Source organism: Chlorocebus sabaeus, chromosome 4 (assembly GCF_047675955.1).
Source record: "Chlorocebus sabaeus isolate Y175 chromosome 4, mChlSab1.0.hap1, whole genome shotgun sequence".
NCBI lineage: Eukaryota > Metazoa > Chordata > Mammalia > Primates > Cercopithecidae > Chlorocebus > Chlorocebus sabaeus.
In genome coordinates this window covers 55,813,323-55,835,301 of record NC_132907.1, presented here as the reverse complement: position 1 = coordinate 55,835,301, position 21,979 = coordinate 55,813,323, and the positions used below count along the sequence as shown (strand labels likewise).

At 34.3% G+C, this 21,979-nt stretch overlaps 1 protein-coding gene across 5 annotated transcripts in view; it reads right to left on the bottom strand.

The window, feature by feature from the left end:
- FYB1 (FYN binding protein 1) overlaps positions 1-21,979 on the bottom strand; it is a 170,561-nt gene that overhangs the window by 16,377 nt on the left and 132,205 nt on the right. For 3 of the 5 annotated variants that reach the window (XM_073014783.1, XM_007961453.3, XM_007961454.3), the window contains exons 5-16: positions 21,009-21,028; positions 20,423-20,457; positions 19,368-19,488; positions 16,585-16,744; positions 15,937-16,078; positions 12,305-12,327; positions 9,357-9,423; positions 7,702-7,851; positions 5,996-6,021; positions 3,803-3,869; positions 636-735; positions 17-179 (exon numbers count right to left, since the gene is read on the bottom strand). In XM_073014783.1, the coding sequence (XP_072870884.1) occupies positions 17-179; positions 636-735; positions 3,803-3,869; positions 5,996-6,021; positions 7,702-7,851; positions 9,357-9,423; positions 12,305-12,327; positions 15,937-16,078; positions 16,585-16,744; positions 19,368-19,488; positions 20,423-20,457; positions 21,009-21,028 (1,074 nt within the window). The remainder of the gene's footprint in view (positions 1-16; positions 180-635; positions 736-3,802; positions 3,870-5,995; positions 6,022-7,701; positions 7,852-9,356; positions 9,424-12,304; positions 12,328-15,936; positions 16,079-16,584; positions 16,745-19,367; positions 19,489-20,422; positions 20,458-21,008; positions 21,029-21,979) is intronic. The other 2 variants (XM_037990782.2, XM_007961456.3) reach the window with 1 other exon arrangement.

The following is a 21,979-nucleotide window of genomic DNA, read 5'->3' as shown; positions in this document are numbered from 1 at the left end:
ATAAGCAGTGACTTACATTTCCCTTCTTCATTTCTGCAGAGAACTTTTGTATCATCTGTGTTTTGTATAACTTCTAGAGATTCACCAGGTTTTACCTGTAGATCTCTGGTTCCCCACTTTTTAGAAGTTACAGAAGTTGTAACTTTAGTTGAATATAGGACTCTAATTTCACCATCATACTAAAAAAAAGAGAACAATATTTAAATTATTGGTTTATGTGCATTATTGAAACAACTTATTGATTGATTGATTGATTAAAAAGGTATTTGCCAAAGAGATAATCAGTGTTTTAGAAATAGGAATATTAGGAATATTAAAGAAAATTTTGAGGGACAAACATAATTCATAACCTCATCAACCTAATATAACAATTATTTTAAACCTTCTTATTAAGGTTCAAAGGACAGCTAAATTTAGATGATTATCATAGTATGAATACTGTGCATATTTTAGCTTGCTTAATCTTTTATAAAAATAAATTTAAATCTAAAATAAATTTTGTTCAAAATAAAAGGGTTATAATAGCTAACGGTAATATTGATAATTACACTTTAAAGTGTGCATTTTGGTACTTAAAAATCATTGAATTTTTCAGTAGAGCTTTGTAGTTTGTATAATATTTAGATATGACATACTTTAAATTTTTTCCTGAAGTCTTTTTCTTCTTTTTCCTGTTTTTTTAGCTTCTTAAGGTCCTTTTCTTCTGTCTTAGCTTTTCCAATATTAGCTCCTTGACTAGGATGGCAGAACACACATAAAACAACACTTTGTTTAGAAAATATTAAAAGAATAGTCCATAACAGAGACAATTCATAACATTATATTTTTAACTTTTTGTTTCAGTTAATTCTTTTTTTTTTTTTTGAGATGGAGTCTCGCTCTGTCGCCCAGGCTGGAGTGCAGTGGCCAGATCTCAGCTCACTGCAAGCTCCGCCTCCCAGGTTTACGCCATTCTCCTGCCTCAGCCTCCCGAGTAGCTGGGATTACAGGCGCCCGCCACCTCTCCCGGCTAGTTTTTTGTATTTTTTAGTAGAGACGGGGTTTCACCGTGTTAGCCAGGATGATCTCGATCTCCTGACCTCGTGATCCGCCCGTCTCGGCCTCCCAAAGTGCTAGGATTACAGGCTTGAGCCACCGCGCCCGGCCTCAGTTAATTCTTTTTGTTAGAAATCCAGTAACTGTCGTCGTAATAAATGATGACATTTCATAATGTAGAAGGGTTTCCTCAAGCGAATATAGACTATGAGAATTAAAATGGGAGTGAGAGATTAGATTCCTTCTTATACTGAACCACATAAAATCACTGAGTCATGGTTTAAACATGGTTGCATGTCAGCGGTTTCATATGACTTAATCTATTCTTAAACCTCCCTAAATTATCAACCCTTTCTAGATAATTATGTAGCTTGGCAAATGTCATAAGAAGGGATTTTTAAAAAAGAAGACTTCAAAAAAGAATCAATTTTTATGGTTTATAACATTTATATGTTATGTTGTTCAAATCTACTTAAAATGCAGCCAGAGTTTTGGTTAATAAAAAAAATCTTGTGTAACAGTTAAGATTTTTGATATTATAAGAAGGAGCTTTAAAAAAAATGGCTATTATTGATCTTTATCTTCATCACTTTATCAATTGTCCGTGTGTGTCTGTGTGTGTGTGTGTGTATGTGTATGAAAAGAGAGAGAGAGAGAGAGAGAGAGAGACAGAGAGAGAGAGAGACAGAGGGGGGAGAGGGAGAAAGTAAGAAAGATAAGCACATCCTAAGTGTTTAGATGAGTTAATGGACTTATTTTTTTTAACTGCTAGGATCCAGGTATAGAAATCCACTATATTTTGTAGATAACAATTACCCTAATATAAGTGAATATGCCTAAAACAGTGATTTTCTAGCCTGTCCACACACTGGAGCACCTGGGAAGCTTTTAAAGCATACTACCGCTCTTGCCCAATTCCTGGACATTCTAATTTAAATTAATTTTAAGATTTAATTTATTCTGAGCGAGGTCCATGTAGTGATGGACACATTTTAAGAGCTTCCCGCATGATATTAATTTGTAACCAAGGTTGAGAACCATTCACTAGGGTTAAATTATGAATGGTAGGGAAGGGCTGTAGATATCTTTAGTGAGCATTTTAAAAATTAGAATATAAGAATTTTTATTTAGATGATCTAAGATAAAGCTTTGTTTATAACCAATTTATTTTAAGTTTAATTCTCAATTTTGGAATCTTAGCTTTTAGTTCATTCATTGTGGAAAGAATTGGCGCAATATCTAGCTCAGGTTCTGCGTCTGCCCGCAGTACTGCCTGCATGTGGTAGTCTGGGCATTTGTGGAAATACTGTCCCAGATGAACTCTCTGGGGCAATCAGAATATACATGAAACTTAGAAATGCCCTACAAGGTATCTTTTAAAAAATTTATTGAAATTTATTTAAAAATAGAATACGACATTGGAGAACACAAACTTGCTTTAAACTCTGAAAATAAGCAAAATGGGGAAGAAAATTGTCCATATCCCATAAAGCTTAGTCAGCTGGGGTTTATTTTGTTTAAAGAATAGGGCGTGTGTGACTCTGGGTTCCTAGAGTGATTTTATGGAATGTGATGGCATTTCTACAGTAATATAAAGCAAAAAAAAAACCCAAACCAAACCAAACAAACAAAGGCATTAACAACTGTAAGGGATTGAAACACCACTGGTGAGAAATAGTAAAACTTGAACATATTACTGAAGATTCCATTTTTGTTTCACGGAGAATTAAAAAAAGGGCAACGATTCTCTTTTCATGTTTCTTATCTGTGTTGCCTGTGGAACTTGATCTTCATATATGAATGATGGCATATTTTCCCTTCAGAGTCTTTGATCTTGATACTCTCTCTAGTTCCATAAAATTAGTTTAACAATTTTGGCAAAAATTAATACTTAGCGTTTACCAATGCATTTTTACCAGTACAACTCAGAAGACACCACTTACTGCATTCCATTTATGTTACTTTCATCTTTTATTCAAATACAAGATCTTTTGAGTCATCTTTCTGTTTTCCTGAAAAAGCTAGATAGGTGTTCTTGCTTTTATACCCAGTATGTATCAAATCATTTCATGTATTTATTGGATTATGAGAAAGCATCCTACCATGTTATTTTCTGTTTCAAAAAAAAAAATCCAAAAGGCACTCCTTTTGTATTACTTGATATTAACTGATTTTAAACAATTTTAGCCGAAAATTAATTTTTTAAGATTTGAATGTAACCTACCTAAAAGTCCTTTTACAAATAAATCTTTTTTTTTTTCTTTTTTTCATAAAGGAAACTATCTTGTAGAAGACAGAGGTGGCTTGAACAAGATGGGTGAGAGCTGAGATGTAAGCTAAGAAGTATATTCAAGAAAAAAAGGTTTGGGGAAAACAGTACAAATAAAGAGAGGAGAAGAATCAGTGGAGACTAGTTGTGACCAAGATCTTAAACATGTTTCCCCAGTGAATGAATGAATAAATAAACCCGACATCAGTGAGTCACAGGCCCAAGGTTAATCAGGAAACAAGGAGCAGAACCAGGGGAATGGAAGAGAATGAGGGGAGAAAAGGGTGGAGGTTGGGACAAAGGATTGGGGGTACCTACTCTCAAACCTCGCAGGGAGGTAGAGCTGAGATCGGAAGGAAACACAGCGTTAGAGAGGAGGTCAGAGCCAACAGGATCACACACAGTAGACACACAATCCCACTGGCTTTTTATTTCAGTTGAATTTTCTTGAGTATTCTCATTTTCATTACTTCATTGTAATGAAAGCATTTTAATTACCTCATCTCTGCTGATGAAATAGGGAAATCAGAGGTATCCACATCATCGTAAACTTCATCTCCCATGTCTAACAAAAGACAAAATATCAAAGGTTGAAGCACTGTTAGTTTAGATTTTGATATGAGCATTCAATGACGTTTTTAATATAAAGATTGCTTCAAGGACAATAAAAATTTTCCTAGTGTCTCGGTACATTTCTCCTGGAAGCATTGTCTGCTTCTGAAAGGGGAGAGGATATTACTTGCCATGGGTTGAATTATCCTCAAAAAACCAGTGACCATAATGATAATCATTGTTATCTGGAAAAAAACTCATGGAACAGTGGCTATGATTATCTGAAGATCTACAAGTGCAATGAATGTCAGGAGTGGCAAATTGCTGATAAACAAATCAACATTACTGGCCATTGGCAGGATGAAGTGGAGATAGAAATTGAGATTCTTATGGGATTTAGGGTGCCGTGATAATATATATCATCCTATTTAAATGTCTCCCTCCTGCCTTCCTTCTTCCTTTCCTTCGTCTCACTGATCTTTTCCTGTTACCTTTTACCTTACAGTGATATTAGGAGTGGCACCACTCCTAATTGAAGGATTATTTCTTTTAACTAAATACTTCTGATACCAACAGGTACTGAGAAACAGCATTGGCAGAAAAGTTGTCGTAACCTTAACTGATTCAATGGCTTTTCCAATCATTAGAGCTTTTTCTCCCTTCTAGACTTCTTATTAATAAGGTCAGGGTGGGCGGATCACAAGGTTAGGAGATCGAGACCATCCTGGCTAACACGGTGAAACCCCGTTTCTATCAAAATTACAAAAAATTAGCAGGGCATGGTGACACGAGCGCCTGTAGTCCCAGCTACTCAGGAGGCTGAGGCAGGAGAATGGCGTGAACCCGGGAGGCGGAGCTTGCTGAGAGCCGAGATGGCGCCACTGCACTCCAGCCTGGGCGAGAGTGCAAGACTCCGTCTCGAAAATAAAACAAAACAAAACAAAACAAAATAAAATAAATAAATAATTAAGGAAGAATGCTTCCTCTCTGCAACTATTAATTGCTCTACAGCCAATGAAGCTGAAGTGATTGAGTTGAAGAAATTGCAAGTATTTTAAGGAATCATTACCGTAAAAAGTTTAAATGTTCTCTGGTAGTGGCAAGGAATTGATTTCCTTTATAAATTCCCCCCGTCCATATCCTCCACCCTCGTGTGTACTCAGGTTAATTAATTTCACACGATGAAACTTGCTCAGTTGCATGAAACATAAATACTTTGAAAAATATCATCTAGAAGGGTCAAAAGCTACTACTCTGTGCACATGCACTTAAAACATATTTAAGAACAACAAGCAATTCTAACAAAATCTTATTTTTTACAGAATTGATTACTTTTGTTCCATTTTATACCTACTTTTTGAAGAGTTAATTTTTTGAATACTTTAAAAATATTATAGATTGGAATACAAGCTTATTATCAGGCACTGCTCAGTTTGAGTTTATCCCTTACATGTTTTCACATAACTGAAAAGAAAGCTCTAATGTCAGATAAAGGGTCTATAGACGAATAGATTACCTCTGTGTTGGTTTCTCTTTTAATATACTTATAAGTTAAAATAAATAAACTTTTTGAAAGTCCCTGAATATTCTTAAGACAACATTTTATTTTGTTCAAAGTAAATTTTAAAAACATCTAAAGATCTGTCTCAGCAGGGAAAAAATAGTAACTGATTGAAATTGTATAAAGAAGCTGTTATATTTAACATTTTCCAAATACAATATAAACTATCCTTTTAAATATTCAAAGAAATTAGATTTAGAAGAGCCTTACTGGCATGTAATCTGGCATGCTTTTAGATATCCTTATGCTGAAGTCTCATGTATCAAGCTTGGACTGAATTGGGGCTGGGGGACACAGGGAAAATGGATGCTCATCCCTTCCCACTTATCCCTAACCCAATAGTGGCTCCTGGAAGAACAGTTTAAAAACTATCAATCTTTTTTATTTTTCTCATCTTGCTATTTTATCATTGAGCACCTGTGGCCACCCATGGTAAAGTTACTTGCTCAAGGTTACACAATTTATTATTTTCAAAGTCAGGACTTTAATACAGTTACTGTGACTATATCCAATGCTTTCGCACTACCACACTGCAAGAAATGAACATATAGAACATACTATTAGTTTTTATTACTTACCCAGTTGTTTAGGAGGAGCAGGGAAACTACAAAGAAAGTGACAACACAATTATAATCAGATTAACATGAACACAGAAATTGATTCAGTTATGTAGGAGAGTATAAAGAGGTAACAGCCTGGAGGCATGTTAGGTTACTTCATCTGTTGACCATTATTTCTTTCTCATCCTCCATTTCTCCGCTAAGTCCGTTTCTGTTTATCAATTTGAACTTAGCAAGACAATTTTTGAACCCCAAATGTTTGCCAAAACATGCAGAGTCAAGATACTCAATTGGTTTATTTTGCCCACAGCCATTGGATCAAAATTTCCAGATTTGTTATATGAGGTTTGGGTATAATATCACACCAGAGTAAATGAAACGGATTCAGTATTTTGGAGGCATTGTGGCATACATATCTCTGCCTCCAAACTGCTTATTTAAAGAGTAGAAATACAGACTCAAAATTAACAGAGGTCATAGGAATATGACCATGTTTCCCAATATGTGCATATATATTCCCAAAAAGGAAAATGGTGAATAAGAGGAATATTTACTTAAACCGGAGAGTGACAGCTTATTAATTAAAGTGATCTGAAATTAGGATTAGGTGGCATTTAGCTGCAACAGAAGAAGAACCATGCTTCTATTTTCTGAAATATGACTTCTAAATACACACCACACACACACACACACACCCCACGGAAAGAATGGTGCACAGGACAGAAATGACTGGTTAGAATAGAGTGTGAGGGATCATTAATTCAAATGATCCCAAATCAGATTTGGATAGTATGTAATTGAAGCAGAAAAAAAAAACCCTCTCATTTTTCAGTAAGGGTTATATTTGAGTAATGCTGCTCAAGAGAAGAGAAGGTTTCTTGTGTTTTCCTAGAATTTCAAGTGTACTGTGTATTGATTTGTTGCTTTGGGGTTTTACAACCCAATTGGGAATGCTATATGGAATTAACATCTTATAAACACTTAAGCTAAATGTGGTGAATTCATGAGGTAAATATAAAACAGAAAGATTTTCTTGTACCAGGGAATATGATTAAGATTTTTCAAATTCATATATGTGGAATGTATACTAAAGGGTTATTTTTGGAATGGAATGATAAAAGTTATGCCTTAGATTTTACTTGGACAAACTTAAGATATTTAGAATACTTTTAGTACAGGGAAAATTATTAATATATCATTATAGTGTAACAGAGTTAAAAGTCTTTAATTATTGTATTTAGAAAAAAATTCAAAATTATGTTCTTTATTTCAAACTATTAAAAAAGAGTGTATATTTTGAAGAGTATTCAATATAAAATACTCTAGTAAAATGTGGCATTGGAATTGTGAGTTTTCAGATGTAATGCTGTATTTTAAAAGGTCCTACTAAATGAGTGTGTTAGTGTTTGTGCATGACTGTGTGCATGAGCGTGAGAAGGTATGTGTGCACTTATGTGTACATGTGTGTTTTTGCACATTTTTGTGAAGAAAGTAAAATATATCTTTGAACTGCAGGATGATTTCTGAGTACTTGGCCTTCTTTTATGTAACGCATGACCATAAAGGTGACACCATAAACGGGGCTAAGGTGATTAATAGAAAATTGCATTAAGGTGATTTAAGTCTATCAGAATTTGGTTATTGCTTATAGAATATTAGTAGCATTTGATTAAATACATATTAGTGTAGTTATTGTACACTGGATTTGGTTGGTTGACTCTTACGATGAACCTTCATTATTGTCTGACTCAGAGACTTTAGGTTTCTCTCGTATACTTTTCTTTTTGTCATCTTTTCCCTTTAACATCTTCAAAATCCCCCAGGACCACGTATTACTCTTCTCTTGAACCTGTAGTGTGGAGCTTTGGAGCATGCTGGCATTGATCAGAATGTAATAATCAGTGGCAAGTGAAGACATTGTGTGGATATTCAGATTCCTTATAATTATACCACATTAATAATTCAGGCAGTAAACAACTCATTTTATTGGACAAAATAGTGTTATTAAGTTTATAGATCGTGGTGATTGAATACCGCTCCTACGAACTTGATCTTTTTTTCTATTAAGTGAGAATTCTCCCACTTTTTAAAATGTGAAGCAAGTCCCTAAGGATTAAGTTTTAAACAACTGGGTGCAACGGCTCACACCTGTGATCCTGGCACTTTGGGAAGCCAAGGTGGGAGGACTGCTTAAGCCCAGGAGTTTGAAACAAGCTTGGGCAACATAGTAAGACCTCATCTCTACTAAAAATAAAAAACATTAGCTGGGTGCAGTGGTGCACACCTGTGGTCCCAGCTGCTCAGAGGCTGAGGTGGGAGGATTGCTTGAGCCTGGGAGTTTGAGGCTACAGTGAGCTATGATCCTACCACTGCACTCTAGCCTGGGCAACGAGTGAGACCTGGTCTCAAAAAAAAAAAAAAAAAGCTTGAGCATCAGTTTTGCTTTATTTATGATTAAAATGAAGTAATTAAGAAATCTTAGGCTGGGCATGGTGGCTCACGTCTATAATCCCAGCACTTTGGGAGGCTAGGGCAGGCAGATCACCCAAGATCAGAAGTTCGAGACCAGCCTGACCAACATGGAGAAAACCCATCTCTACTAAAAATACAAAATAAGCCAGGCGTGATGGTGCATGCCTGTAAACCCAACTACTTGGGAGGCTGAGGCAGGAGAATCGTTTGAAACTAGGAGGTGGAGGTTGCGGTGAGCTGAGATCGTGCCATTGCATTCCAGCCTGGGCAACCAGAGCAAAACTCAAGTCTCAAAAAAAAAAAAAAAAAAAAAAAAAAGAAAGAAATCTTAAACTTTTAAATATGCCATTTAAAATGGAAAAAGAAAATTTATTTTCTTACTGACCTAAAGTATTTTTATTTTTATAAATTGTTATAATTATTATAAATGAGCAGATATTTATTGTTAAGCTAAAAGATTAAGTATTCAATTCTGGTTCTGCCATAGGTAGCATAGGTCTCAATTTATTTGGGTTGCCTATATTATAATCATGTTGTTACACAAGGGATAGCCATGCAACTGATAAACTCTTCAGGGACTGTTGTAAAAGTAAATTATTGATCAATAAAGACTTTATTGGAAAAGGCTTAAAAATATCCTCAACACCTGTAATTTATCTTTTTTTTTTTTTCTTTTCACTTGTTTTGCTATAGTTATTGAGGTTCTTCCAAACAATCAAACACTTTGTTTGAAGTGTGGTGCAATTACACTTCCCGGTTTACAACTGCTGTTAATTAAACATTCAAATCATTTGGGGTAATGTAAGAAAGAACACTATTTTCTGCTTTTAATTTTAACTGGAAATCAAAACTAAATTTCAATGTATATATAATAATTTGCAAAAAGCAGTTCACTGATTATTCTTACCCATCATCAGCATCTTCCTCTTCAATCCCATCATAAATGTCATCATCTGGTGGTGGAGGGAATATCCCTTCATTTGGATTGGAAGAAAACCTTCTGTTAATTTTATAATTTGGTTGTGTAATGATCACTCAGATTTTCATTATAAATCTTCCTTATTTAACTGCAGAGAACATTTCACTTTCATATAAGCCATTTAAATAAAAAAACACTATTTTCCTACTATCCCATAATTACTTACTTTGTTGATCATTTTATGAAGAATTCTTAGGGGTGAAATTACTATAACAAAATGAGGGCTAAGAGGCACTGTGGACTTCAGTTGAAAAGAATGAGGGTATAAAAACACTGGAAAAAGTAAACTTAAATAGGGGATGGAGTTAAATATTTGTTGTGGAAAAAGAAGTGAGGAGGTGATATAAATCTAGCTAACTAGTTAATGGTCAGGAGACATTTAGGAAAAGATACTGATCAGGACACAAGTGAAGAAAAGCAGTGGGATGAAAGGTGAATTTGTAAATATTGATGGTAGATGAAACAAAGAAGTGAAAAGTGACTTTTTAAATACACATTTTTGAAAGTTAAACTGTTTCCAGTTTCATTTGTTATTCTACGCTCCTCAGAAGACTTGCTATTTGACAGATATTTACTTAACAATGGTTTATGGAGTAGTTTCTATGTGCAAAAAATATGTAGAATGACCTTGAAATTTGACTTTTAGTATGAGAACTTTCGCACTGCAAGGTGTTAGATCAAATCCCTTATTTTGGTGCTGGGAAATATAGGGGCCATTGAGTTATAGTCAAGGTGACTAGACAGGTTATCATCTAAACAAAAACACTTCTGAAAGTGAAGGAGAATGTTGTTTTTAATTGTGCTCTGATGACTGGCATAAATCAAGATGTCCTGAACACACTGGAGTGGAGTCACCATATGATCTGTAACAAACTTAAAAGAAAGAAGTGGCTTACTCAGAGTCACTTGGTGGCCAGCTCTAGAATCCAGTTTATTGACTCTCAAGCTAGTGTTCTTTCCATCATATTAAGATCTCTCTCATTATTTGTAAACTAAAGCATTTTTTTCATTAATATACACAAACATGATGAAGACTTATGAAGAAGTTACTCATAAAAGTGCATGGTTTCCCATGCTCACATATTAGTATAATTAATATTGTTAAAAGGGCCATACTACCCAAATCAATTTACAAATTTAATGTAATCCCTATCAAAATACCAATGTCATTTTTCACAGAATAGGAAAAAAAAAAAACCCTTAAATTTGTATGCAGTAAAAAAAGAGCATTAATAGCCAAAGCAATCCTGAGCAAAAAGAATAAAGCTGGAAGCATCACACTCCTTGACTTCAAATTATATTACAAGGCTGTTGTAACCAAAACAGCACATCATTGGTATAAAAACAGAAACAAAAACCAATGAAACAGAATAGAGAACCCAGAAATAAAGCCACATATTTATAGCCAACTGATTTTAGAAAAAGGCACCAAGAACATACACTGGGGAAAAAAAACGCCCTCATCAGTAAGTGGTGCTGAGAAAACTCGATATCCATATGTAAAAGAATAAAACTAGGCCCCATGTCTCACCATATACAAAAATCAACTCAAGATGGATTAAGGATTTAAATATAAGACCTTAAAGTATAAAACAACTATAAGAAAACATAGAGAAAACATTCTAAGATATTGGTCTAGGTAGAGATTTCATGACTAACACCCCAAAAGCACAGGCAACAAAAACAAAAATAGACAAATGGCATTATATTAAACTAAAAGCTTCTGTACGGCAAAGCAAACAATCAACAGAGTGAAGAGACAACTTGTTGAATGGGAGAAAATATTTGCAAACTATTCATCATCAAAGGGATGAATATTCAGAATATACAAAAACTCAATCAACTCAACAGTAAAATTCCCAAACAATCCCATATAAGGGCAGGCAAAGGATCTAAAAAGACATTTCTCAAAAGAAGACATACAAATGGCCAACAGGTATATGATAAATTGCTCAACATCACTAATCATCAGGGAAATGCAAATCAAAACCACAATGAGATATTATCTTACCCCAATTAGAATGACTGTTATCAAAAAGAAAAATAATAACAGATGCTGGCGAGGATGTGGAAAAAAAGAAACTCATACTGTCAGTGGGAATATATATTCGTACAGTCATTACGGAAAACATTATGGAGATTTTTCAAAAAAAAACTAAAAATAGAACTATCATGCAATCCTGCAATCTCACTACTGGATATTTTTCTGAAGGAAAGGGAATCAGTATATTAAATGGATATCTGCACCCCCAAGTTTACTGCAGCACTATTCACAGTAGCAAAGATATAGAATCAACCTAATTATCATTGGATGAATGGATAAAGAAAGTTTGGTCTATACACCATGAAATACTGTTTGGTCATAAAAAAGAATGAAATTATGTCATTTGCAGCAACATGGATGAAGCTGGAGGTCATATTAAGTGGAATAAATCAGATATAGAAAGACAAATACTGCATGTACTCACACATATGTGGGAGCTAAAAAAGTTTATTTCATGGAGGTAGAGAGTAGAGTGATTGTTACCAGAGGCTGAAAGGGATGTAAAAATGTATTTGAGGGACATGAAGAGAGATTGGTGAATGGGTACAAGCATACGGTTAGATAGAAGAAATAAGTTCTAATGCTTAATAGTAGAGTAGGGTGACTAAAATTAACAACAATACATTATACATTTCAAAATAGCCAGAAATGAGAACTCGAAATGTTCTCAACACATAAAAATGATACATGTTCATGATGATGGATAGCCTAAATACACTGACTTGAACAATACACATTCTATGCATGTAACAAAATAACACATGTTCTCCATAAATACATGCCAATATATGTATCAATTGTAAAACGTCATTTTAAGAAGTGTGTGGCTTACCTCCACTTCCACTCTGACTGTGGCTAGAAAAAAACCCCAGAAATATGAAGTTAATCTATGAATTACTTAGCTAGGAAGAAGACAGGTACATATTCTGATCAGTTATTCAAAAGAGAAATAACATTCCAGTTGAAAGTTCTTAGAATGTTGTATATGAAGAGGAAAAAACGTTTCTTATCATCATAGATGGGTAATTACAAGGCAACAAAACAAAACAAACAAAAACAACAAGAATTAAGCTAATTATAATGCTACATATGATATAGAAAATGATGATATTGTTTGCTTTTGATATTTTTCTATGAGGTTGTTTTCAGATGATACATTATTACATCATTCACTAGATGGACCATTAAAACAAACCCCAAGGGTATTATTATTCCATGAGTCACATAGCACAATTATCATTGTGTTAAATTAAATTATCTTTCAATATATTTTGACCATAGCATTTTACTCTTAGTCTAATAGCAATCATTTTTCTTTAAAGGGAGAACTTCAAAAACTTGAATTCTCATTCAGGGGGCTTTTATTTGGTATGACTGCCGACTCTCTAAATCCAGATTGTCTATGTTTCTTATTTAGTTTCATATCATTATATATTTTCTCTATTTTAGCATTTATGTTATAATTGTCTCTTTTCCTGCCTATATCTCCCACTAAAATGTGATTTCTGTAAGATCAAAGGAAATGTAGACTATGAGAATGGAAAAAATCCCAGAAGTCATCTCTTCAATTCCTTCATTGTACAGAAAAGAAACCAGGCTCTGAGAAATTAAGTGACTTGACTACGCCCACTTTTACACCTAGCTGCACTCACTATACCCCCAGTTTTCCACGTTGGTTAATCTGCCAGCAACAGATAACAGTTTAATGTTAGTGTCTTAGAGGACAATTATATAGTACTCATATCTGATTTCCTAACGTTAAAAGTAAGTGAAAGAAATTGATCTGATGCAGATCTCCTGTTAAATTTGAAATAAAAACATAAAGTTGCTGTCAGGAACCCTGTAGGAAAACATGCTATAAATGTCTTCCTATATAAATAAGGAACTGCTTTTTGAAGAAGTTGCAGTACACTCTCGTTTGCTTATGTACCATTTTGACATTTATTTTTCCTGGCTCTTCCCTCTGAGCTTGATGCATGAAGCAGGCAGTTGGAATTATGCGAAGAGCTGCATTCTGCTTGGCTGCCACTCTTGGCAGATACTTTTCATCTTGGATTTTTATACCAATTTCCAAAGAACAGGGTTGTTGGAATAAGGAGCAAAGCTCCTGTTTTATTTCATGTCTAGAGCAATTATTCAATTTCCTAAAATGGTCGTTTAGAATGTATAATATTTGATGAAGTGAAGAAGAGGTAGAAGGAGCAGGGCATGACAGGAAAGGAGAGGGAGAGAGATGTATATATGAAAGGAAGAAGGTTTGCTATGAAATGGTAGAGGGGTATTTGCATTTGCAATTCCCTTTTCTTCAATGTTTCATATTCGCTGTAGATACTGCTTTAGTGGAGAAGAAAAAGAGAAGGACAGCTGTCAGGGACTGTGCTTTGAAGCCTCAAGTCTGCTCTCTGAGTTTGAAGCACTCACAGCCATTGCTCTTCACTCTAGGGAATCAGGAAAGAGCCAGTAGAGTGCCTGAGTCAGGAGTCATGAGCAGGAGGGAGAAGATGATGTCTTCTCTTCCTATTCCTGCCAGGGCAAGCTGCCGGCTACACTCAGCATCTTCCCTTTTTCTAAGAACAAAGCATGTTCTGTTATGAGATCTCTGCCAGCAGCAGCTGCAGTTTCAAAAATAAAACATGTATAGAAATGGCTTCTTCTTTAATTTTCTTATTAAGGGTGCATAAGAAGGGCTAGATGCTAGTAAATATTGTGGAGCTATACTCATTTAAGATACTGAGCATTAAAACCATACAACTCTTCTAATTTCCTGCTTTCACTAAATATAAGATTCTTTTTTTGTTACATGTTTACTAAAGTAGAGCAGGTTTTTAGAGTTCTGGTATGTATGGATTCAATAAAATGGGAAAAGGTGATAATGCTAGTTTTGGGAAATAGTCACCCAATATGGTTAAACAAAGTTTCATTTTAAGAATATCATTTTTTTCCTGGTTTTATTATTTTTTCTTGAGTATGCACATCAGTGTAAATATGCGTTCATTAATGTAACTGGAATTCTTTCACCAAAAATTAAGGAAATGTGCTTTTTGAAAAACAAACAAAAGGCACATGCAAAGTGTATACATTGGTAATATACTTGACATACTTATGAAAATTCTGGAAGTTATAGAATATGACAGTTTGGAACTTCATCTGACCTGAAAACTGGCATTTACAGATTCACACTAGGTCGATGTTTGACTAAAGTCAGTTAATGATCTCCAAACTCTAGTGCATGCATTGTATATTTTGGTATATGTTGCATAATTTATGTTTAGAGCATGGTAAGAAGCCATAGCAGACTAGAATTCATTTTAGAAAGACAAAACTGCTAGAACGTGGCATAACAAGTTTAATTGATACTCTGATATAAAAGATCATAAGAGGAATATTTAATTCTTCATGTGCTTTTTCAGTGTATCACTAATTTGGTGTTTTAGAAATGGCTGACAATGAAGAGTGCTTCCTTTGAAATTTGAGTTTTGAAGAATGCAGACACAGTTTTACCCAGGTGAAGAGCTACCACAGGTTATGTATTTTAGGATCACAATGGGGATTTCCTAGTTTTACAAGGTAGTCATCAAAAAAATAAAAATTCTGAACTGGACTAGAGATTTTCCTTCTTTTTTCCTTTCAACTTGAGGGGATTATGGCTTTAACTGAAAATGGAGGTATTGGAGGAAAGAAGGAATGAAAGGAGAAAGGGAACGGGAAAAGTACAAAAGAGACAAAAGAATGACAAAAATAAGAGCTGGAACAAAGAGAAGAAGAGGAGAGATGGAGAGAGAAAGGAAGCAGAAGACTGAGAAAGGAAAGAAGAGAAGGAGAGGTACAAGGGAGGCATGGCCAATCTCTTCTCATTGGTCCTCCAGAAAAGATGTTCTATTCTGTTCCTCTACACCAGGAAGGTGTTCCCATAATTCTTGAAGTGAAGGTCATTTTAATCTAGTGAAATGGGCCATGGAAAGTTGGACCCTTAATTGATACCTAGGGATCATTAAAAAAACGGAGTTTTTACTTTTAAAGAGCAAACTGAGGTTACCATAAAAATCATTTTTTGTCATATTTTCAAAAAATAACAGATATATTTAGAATCAGAGATCTATGAGAAAAAATGACTAAATTTTATATTTTATGCTTCATATTTTACCAAATCATATTTCTATTAGGCATATCCCTAAAATCAAGTCATAATGAACATTATAAAAGTGTTTTAGAATGGCAACACATTTTACAAGATCTGGTAAATGGCCCACTATATTTCAAGTAGCATTTGATGCATATAATCAAAAGAAAGACTATAGAGTTTCAAATAACCTTTCACTCATGTTGGGGTTATTATAAGTGGCCATTTAGTTTAGTGATAGAGAGCAGTAGGAGTTATGCAGGGTAAAATTCTAGGATCTTAATATACAAAATTTCTGACAAGGAGACAGTTTGATCTGTTCTACAATATGCACTTGCACATACCTGCTAATATTATCCTGCTCTGCAACATCATCATATACTTCTTGGTCATCTTCAATAGGTCTTGATGGGGCACCAAGAGAGTCTTTTTTCAGTTTCAAAGAATCATAGTCAATCTCTACAGCAGTTGTTTTAATATAGCCATCTACCAAAAAGGGAAAGGTTTATGTTCAGGCAACTGTAGTTTAAATATTTTAAAGTTGTGAATAAAATATCAATTGCACATTTGCTCTTTAAACTTTCCCTTGATTTATTTTCTTGTAGTTCTGATTTGTAGACCTCCCAAGTAGACCCACATTTTACTGTACTCTGTCAAAGTCTAATCCTGTTGTAGTTTAATGTAAGCCTAACCTTCTATTTTAAATATTCTAAAGTGATTCACATGAAGCATTTTTTCTTTTTAACATCAATGAAAAACCTAATGCTGTTTGTTCCTCCTGGAATAATATAAAACTTTACATTGTTTCCCACAATAAAGATAACAGATGAGGTGAAGACGGAACTATACCTGCCATTTAACATTTTCCTCCCTTTGTCCACTCTGTAAATTACTGCTAACTTGGTGCTTATGAGGAGTTCTGAAGGAATATGCACATTGAATATCGCCTCGCAAAGAAAACACTTTGAAGCCATAGAAAAATTTGCACTCACATGAACCCCTGGCTGTTCTGCCCAACCATTTTCCTTCTGGGTTGTCTGTGATACGGATGATTTCAATTTGCTCTCCTTGCTTGAAGCTCAGTTCATTCTTTCCTCCTTTGACATCGCAACAAGCTTTTGCAAGATGGATGACTTGAATAGGGCCTGTTAGCTGCAAAGAGAAAACAATAATCAGAAAAGATTTCCTTATAATTTAGAAAATCTTTAAGGAATGCAATTTTGAAAGATACTAAGTCTACAACTTGTGAACCTATCTATAACCAACATTTACAGGGTTTAACTAGAAATTGAGGGCCAGGCGCGGTGGCTCAAGCCTGTAATCCCAGCACTTTGGGAGGCCGAGACGGGCGGATCACGCGGTCAGGAGATCGAGACCATCCTGGCTAACACGGTGAAACCCCGTCTCTACTAAAAAATACAAAAAACTAGCCGGGCGAGGTGGCGAGCGCCTGTAGTCCCAGCTACTCGGGAGGCTAAGCCGGAGAATGGCATAAACCCGGGAGGCAGAGCTTGCAGTGAGCTGAGATCCGGCCACTGCACTCCAGTCTGGGCGACAGAGCGAGACTCCGTCTCAACAAAAAAAAAAAAAAAAAAGAAAAAGAAAAAAGAAAAGAAATTGAGGGTGAATGTTTTTCTTACAGGAGGGGTTAGGAAAAAATTACAGGGGCCAGGCAGGACCAGTTAAGGACAGGTGAATATGTGCAAGGGATCAGGAGAGTGAGGCAGGAATCTGTTGGCCTAGGAATTCTGCAAGAGGCCTGTAAAGGCAGCCCCCAATAACTGAATAGCACTTATGTACAACAATCCATGCTGTGTGCTATGTGTCTTTATGGAATATGCCAGGATTCCATTTGGAAGATGGATTTTTTTCCCCTTTCATTGTTTGTAAAATTGAAGCAGACATTACCTGCTGTAAACAAGACAAAATTTCAGAAATGAGCTTGCAAATCAAAAAATAGCAAGCAATTTACATGAGGTCTTTAAAATTAATATTCTGAATAGTATGGTGGCTTATTGATAGAAGGGTAATGATCTTGGTTAGACCATGAATCCCATATTCTTAATTTTCTAATCCTAAATTGGTGTCTTTTCAACAGAATTTCTTGAATCTTTTGATATGCAAATATGCAAATATGCATTACGACTTTTGAAGAAGCTCTACCTTTAATTTATTGAATTTATGATGACATTATTTATAAACATATATCATTATCATGTACCACTAAGAAATAAAGAAAAGAATGTAAGTTAAATTATGATATGCCATGATGCTGATGAGGTTCAGTTCTCATATTTATTTAATTTTTTTTTTTACCTATTATCTGTTATCATCTTGTGAAAGGAATATAGCTGGTGAAGTCCTAGTCTTGACAGACTTTTGAGTTCATATTTAATGGTATGATTTCCATACCCTATCTTTTCTTACTAAAAATATTATTTGAATGAATGAGTGAGATAATGTAAAGCTGATTTCTCCAAAAGAAACATATGGAAAAACCTCACATAATTCCTTTAAATCTACAAACAAGCTCTCCATGGAAAGTATGCTATATAGATTTTTCATAAATTAATTGAAATTATTTTTTCACTTGAAAATATAAACATTGGTAGTCATGCATTCTGTGTAAGTAAAATGTTCTAATATTAATACTGTAATCATAATTTTACTTATATATAGCAAGCTTTTTCAAAATCAAATGAGAATCTTATGATACAGTGCCTGCTATGCATTATTTTAGTTCCATAACAAACTTTCTGGAGTAGTATCATTTATTCTCACTTAAAAGATTAAGCATCAGTGGCTCAGAAAAGTTAAGTGATAAGCCCAAGATTACATAACTTGTATGTACCACTGGAATTTGGATCGGTTTGTCTAACTGACTTGATGCTATATGTTTTCCTTGCACCATGCTTTGAACCTTTGCTTTAATACAATAAATATTCTGGGAAGTTATATATAAATCATTTTTTAAAAATTTGAACCACATTTTAAATGCTCCAGAGAAATAAATATTTAAAGAAACCATACTGTGAATTCTTTTTGAAAGAATAGTTTTGTAATTCAGATAATCACCCTTAATATGTCTGACATGCCAGACCCATGACAGATGAGCCATGTCATCAAAGATAGTGTAGCCAGGAGAAAATAGCCCATGAGTGTAGCGTTTACTGGTGGTAGTAATGGTAGAAGACACACAATTACCAGAGATCAGAGAAAACAGAGGTCAGAATCCACATAGACAAAGAGAGATGAGAAACAGCAGGTATCAGAAGTCAGCATGTACACAGACTTAAAATAAAGGCAATAATGTAACTCATGTTTAGATACTAGCAATTAGAGTAGCTCATGGAAATCTTATTCTGAGACAGGTCTGGTTCACCCTGGAGACACCTGTGTCCAATATCCCACTATAATACATACCATAGGGATATTTATGTGTGTGATGCTAATTCATAGTAGAAGTAGGCTAATATGAAATGCATTATGGGGAGAGCCAAGATGGGTTTGAAAAAGTAAATATTCATTCACTCAATCAACATAAATTTCCTGGGTGCCCACTAATTATGAACCACCATATTTCTTTAAATTTTATTATATTAGTTAAGGGATAAGATGGTGTATTTGGACAAAAAAGTACTGTTATGAAGATAATTACTCTTTAGAAAACAATGAGTAATTCTTCAACTATGTAAGGTTTCAAGAATGGTACTCCTTTTGTGTGAAAGGTATAAAAAGATGTTATTCTTTCACCCATTAGCAAGCAAGCCCTTACTTTAAATTTCTTCTTTATTTCTTGTTCTTTCTTTTCTTTCTCTTTCTGTTCCTTTTTCTCCAGCTCTAACCTCTTCCTTTCCTCCTTTTCTCTTTTCTTCTCTCTTTCTTTGGATGCTTCTCTGTGAATAAAAATTGTTAGGTTGTTTTAGCATCTGCAGGTGTTGATGTGTCAGAACTCCCTACCTAGAAGTTTCTACTCATAGCAGAAAAGGTGGTATCTGAAGTACAGATGAAGGTAAAAAGGCCAAGGTTCTCAAAATCCAGAATGTGTGAGATTATTTTTAAAACCAGTAGGAGGCACACAGCTGAGGATACCTTCTAAAGGCTCTGCTTTCCCTGACAACTTGTGCCAACAAGTGGAAGCCACCATTTATAAAGGCCCCATTCTTGCTGTATGTTCGCATAAATAGAATTTGTCTCTTTTTCTCTCTTTCATATGCACATGTGCCTGTGCATTCACAGGTACACATGCAAACCTTGGCTCCGAAACTTGAGTCAGAGTTAATTGAATAAACACCGGGTAGAGAAAATTAAGGTATCTGAGATCAACATATGATAAAGTAAGATAATATATTCATTTCTACTTTCACCCACTTTCCAAGAAATTTCTTTTCCAAGAAACTTCTTTTTTTAATATCTTTCCCCTTTAGCAGCTGACACTTTGGCATCTGGGCACCATTATAAATTATTTTTCATAGCACCCCTGTGGGTGGAGCTCTGTTCAGGTGAAGAAGGCGTAATGTAAATGAACTCATCTGCGCAAGGATACACTAAGAGTAAGAAATCAGATTTCTGTCTTTGATTTCCTGACTGTGGTTTATCTCATAGGCACGTCTCTGGCCTCTCATACAACAGCTTTTTAACAGAGTTCTTCGTAGAACTCTTAGAGAACTAAATAATTTTTGGTCCTTTAAATTGAAATAAAAGTTATATGACAGTCATTTGAAAAAATCAAGCTTCCCTCCTAGTGTTGTTATATACCCACTATCCCTCATACAAAACATTGTATTCATCTTTGAAGAAAACTGCCATGGTAAAAAGTGTAATTCATACATGTCTTCATATGTTTCTCCTTCACTCTCTTGTTCCTGTAAAGAAAAATATTGATAATGATTAATTTTTGTTATTTAAAAAGTTAACACACACATATTACATTGCTTAGACTTAAAATAAAGGCAAGAATGTAAATTTTTTACAATTTGAACCACGTGTTAAATGGTCCAGAGATATAAATACTTAAAGGAACCATACTATGAATTGTTTTTGAAAGAATAATTCAAATACTCAGTAAAACAACTTGCATTTTATGTAAGTTTGGCTTGTTTAAAATATTTTTTTTCTCCTTAGAAATAGACTGGGAAAGCAAAAACAAAAGATTTCCTTTTCTATCTTGCTATATAAATCAGACGTGTAGTCAGACTTAAGTTTATGTTCAGCACTACAGCATTATAATGAGTCAGTGTGATGATTGGTGTGTAACGTCTTAAGCATTTTAGATGAAATAAGATTAGAAATGGAAAACTATCATTACTCATAAGAATTTTCATCTGTTTGGTTTGTACCAATATGGAGTGAATCATAATACTTGTGAAATATTCTAATTATATCAGTATAATATGAGAAGAGAAAAAAATCTGACCTCATCTAGGTTTCCAGCACCTAAAATATTAAAAAAAAAAAAATTTAATACATTTGTAATAAGGAAGCACTTTAATGTAAGATTATTGATATAATGATATTCAAAATAGTTCATAATCTAACAGAACTTATGCTTTATCAAAGATACAGAAATAGAAAATAAAATATGTACTTTAGATCTTTACTATGGCTTTTATTTGATGATGGTGACTTAATTATAAAATCATTTCATTGGCTTTCATAAAATAATGCAAAGGCCAAGAAATAATTAACACACTATTACCTTTATGAAAAGGGATGTCCATTTGGTTTGATGGGCTTGTATGGAACAAGGTATTAAAAAAAGTCACGGTTTCACACCTTTTTACTTATTAGTTCCCAAGGATTTGTTTTTATGTATCAAACAAATCAAGTTAATTGGATTTAAAAAAATTAATACTCAAGAGTTCAGTGCAATATCGAAACTAGTTACTGAATATTGAAACATAATCCAATATTAAGAGGAATAATATAATAATATTAATAATAAAAACAGTGTGGTGTTGGTATCAGAACAGGCAAATAGACCAATGTAATAGAGCAGAAAATTCAGTGACATACACAAATGTACATAAACACGCCCATAATATACACATACACACACATAGAGCTGATATAATATAAAGGTAGCACTCTAAATTAATGAGAAAATGATGGATTGTTTAGAGGGCAGTAAAGAGAAAACTGGCTCCATGCATGAGGCAATCCTGGATTTCGACTAACTCCTCAAAGGGGACTGCAAAGAGATCAAAGACCTAAATATATTCATGTGATAAAATCTACAGGAAAAAAATGAGAATATTCTTATTTTCCAGGAAAAAGGACTTCTTAAATAGCATAAATGACAAGGCAAAATTAATACATTTGACTATATAAAATTTATTTACGTTCAATGAAGGACAGCATGGGCTAAGTTAATAGATAACTGACCGA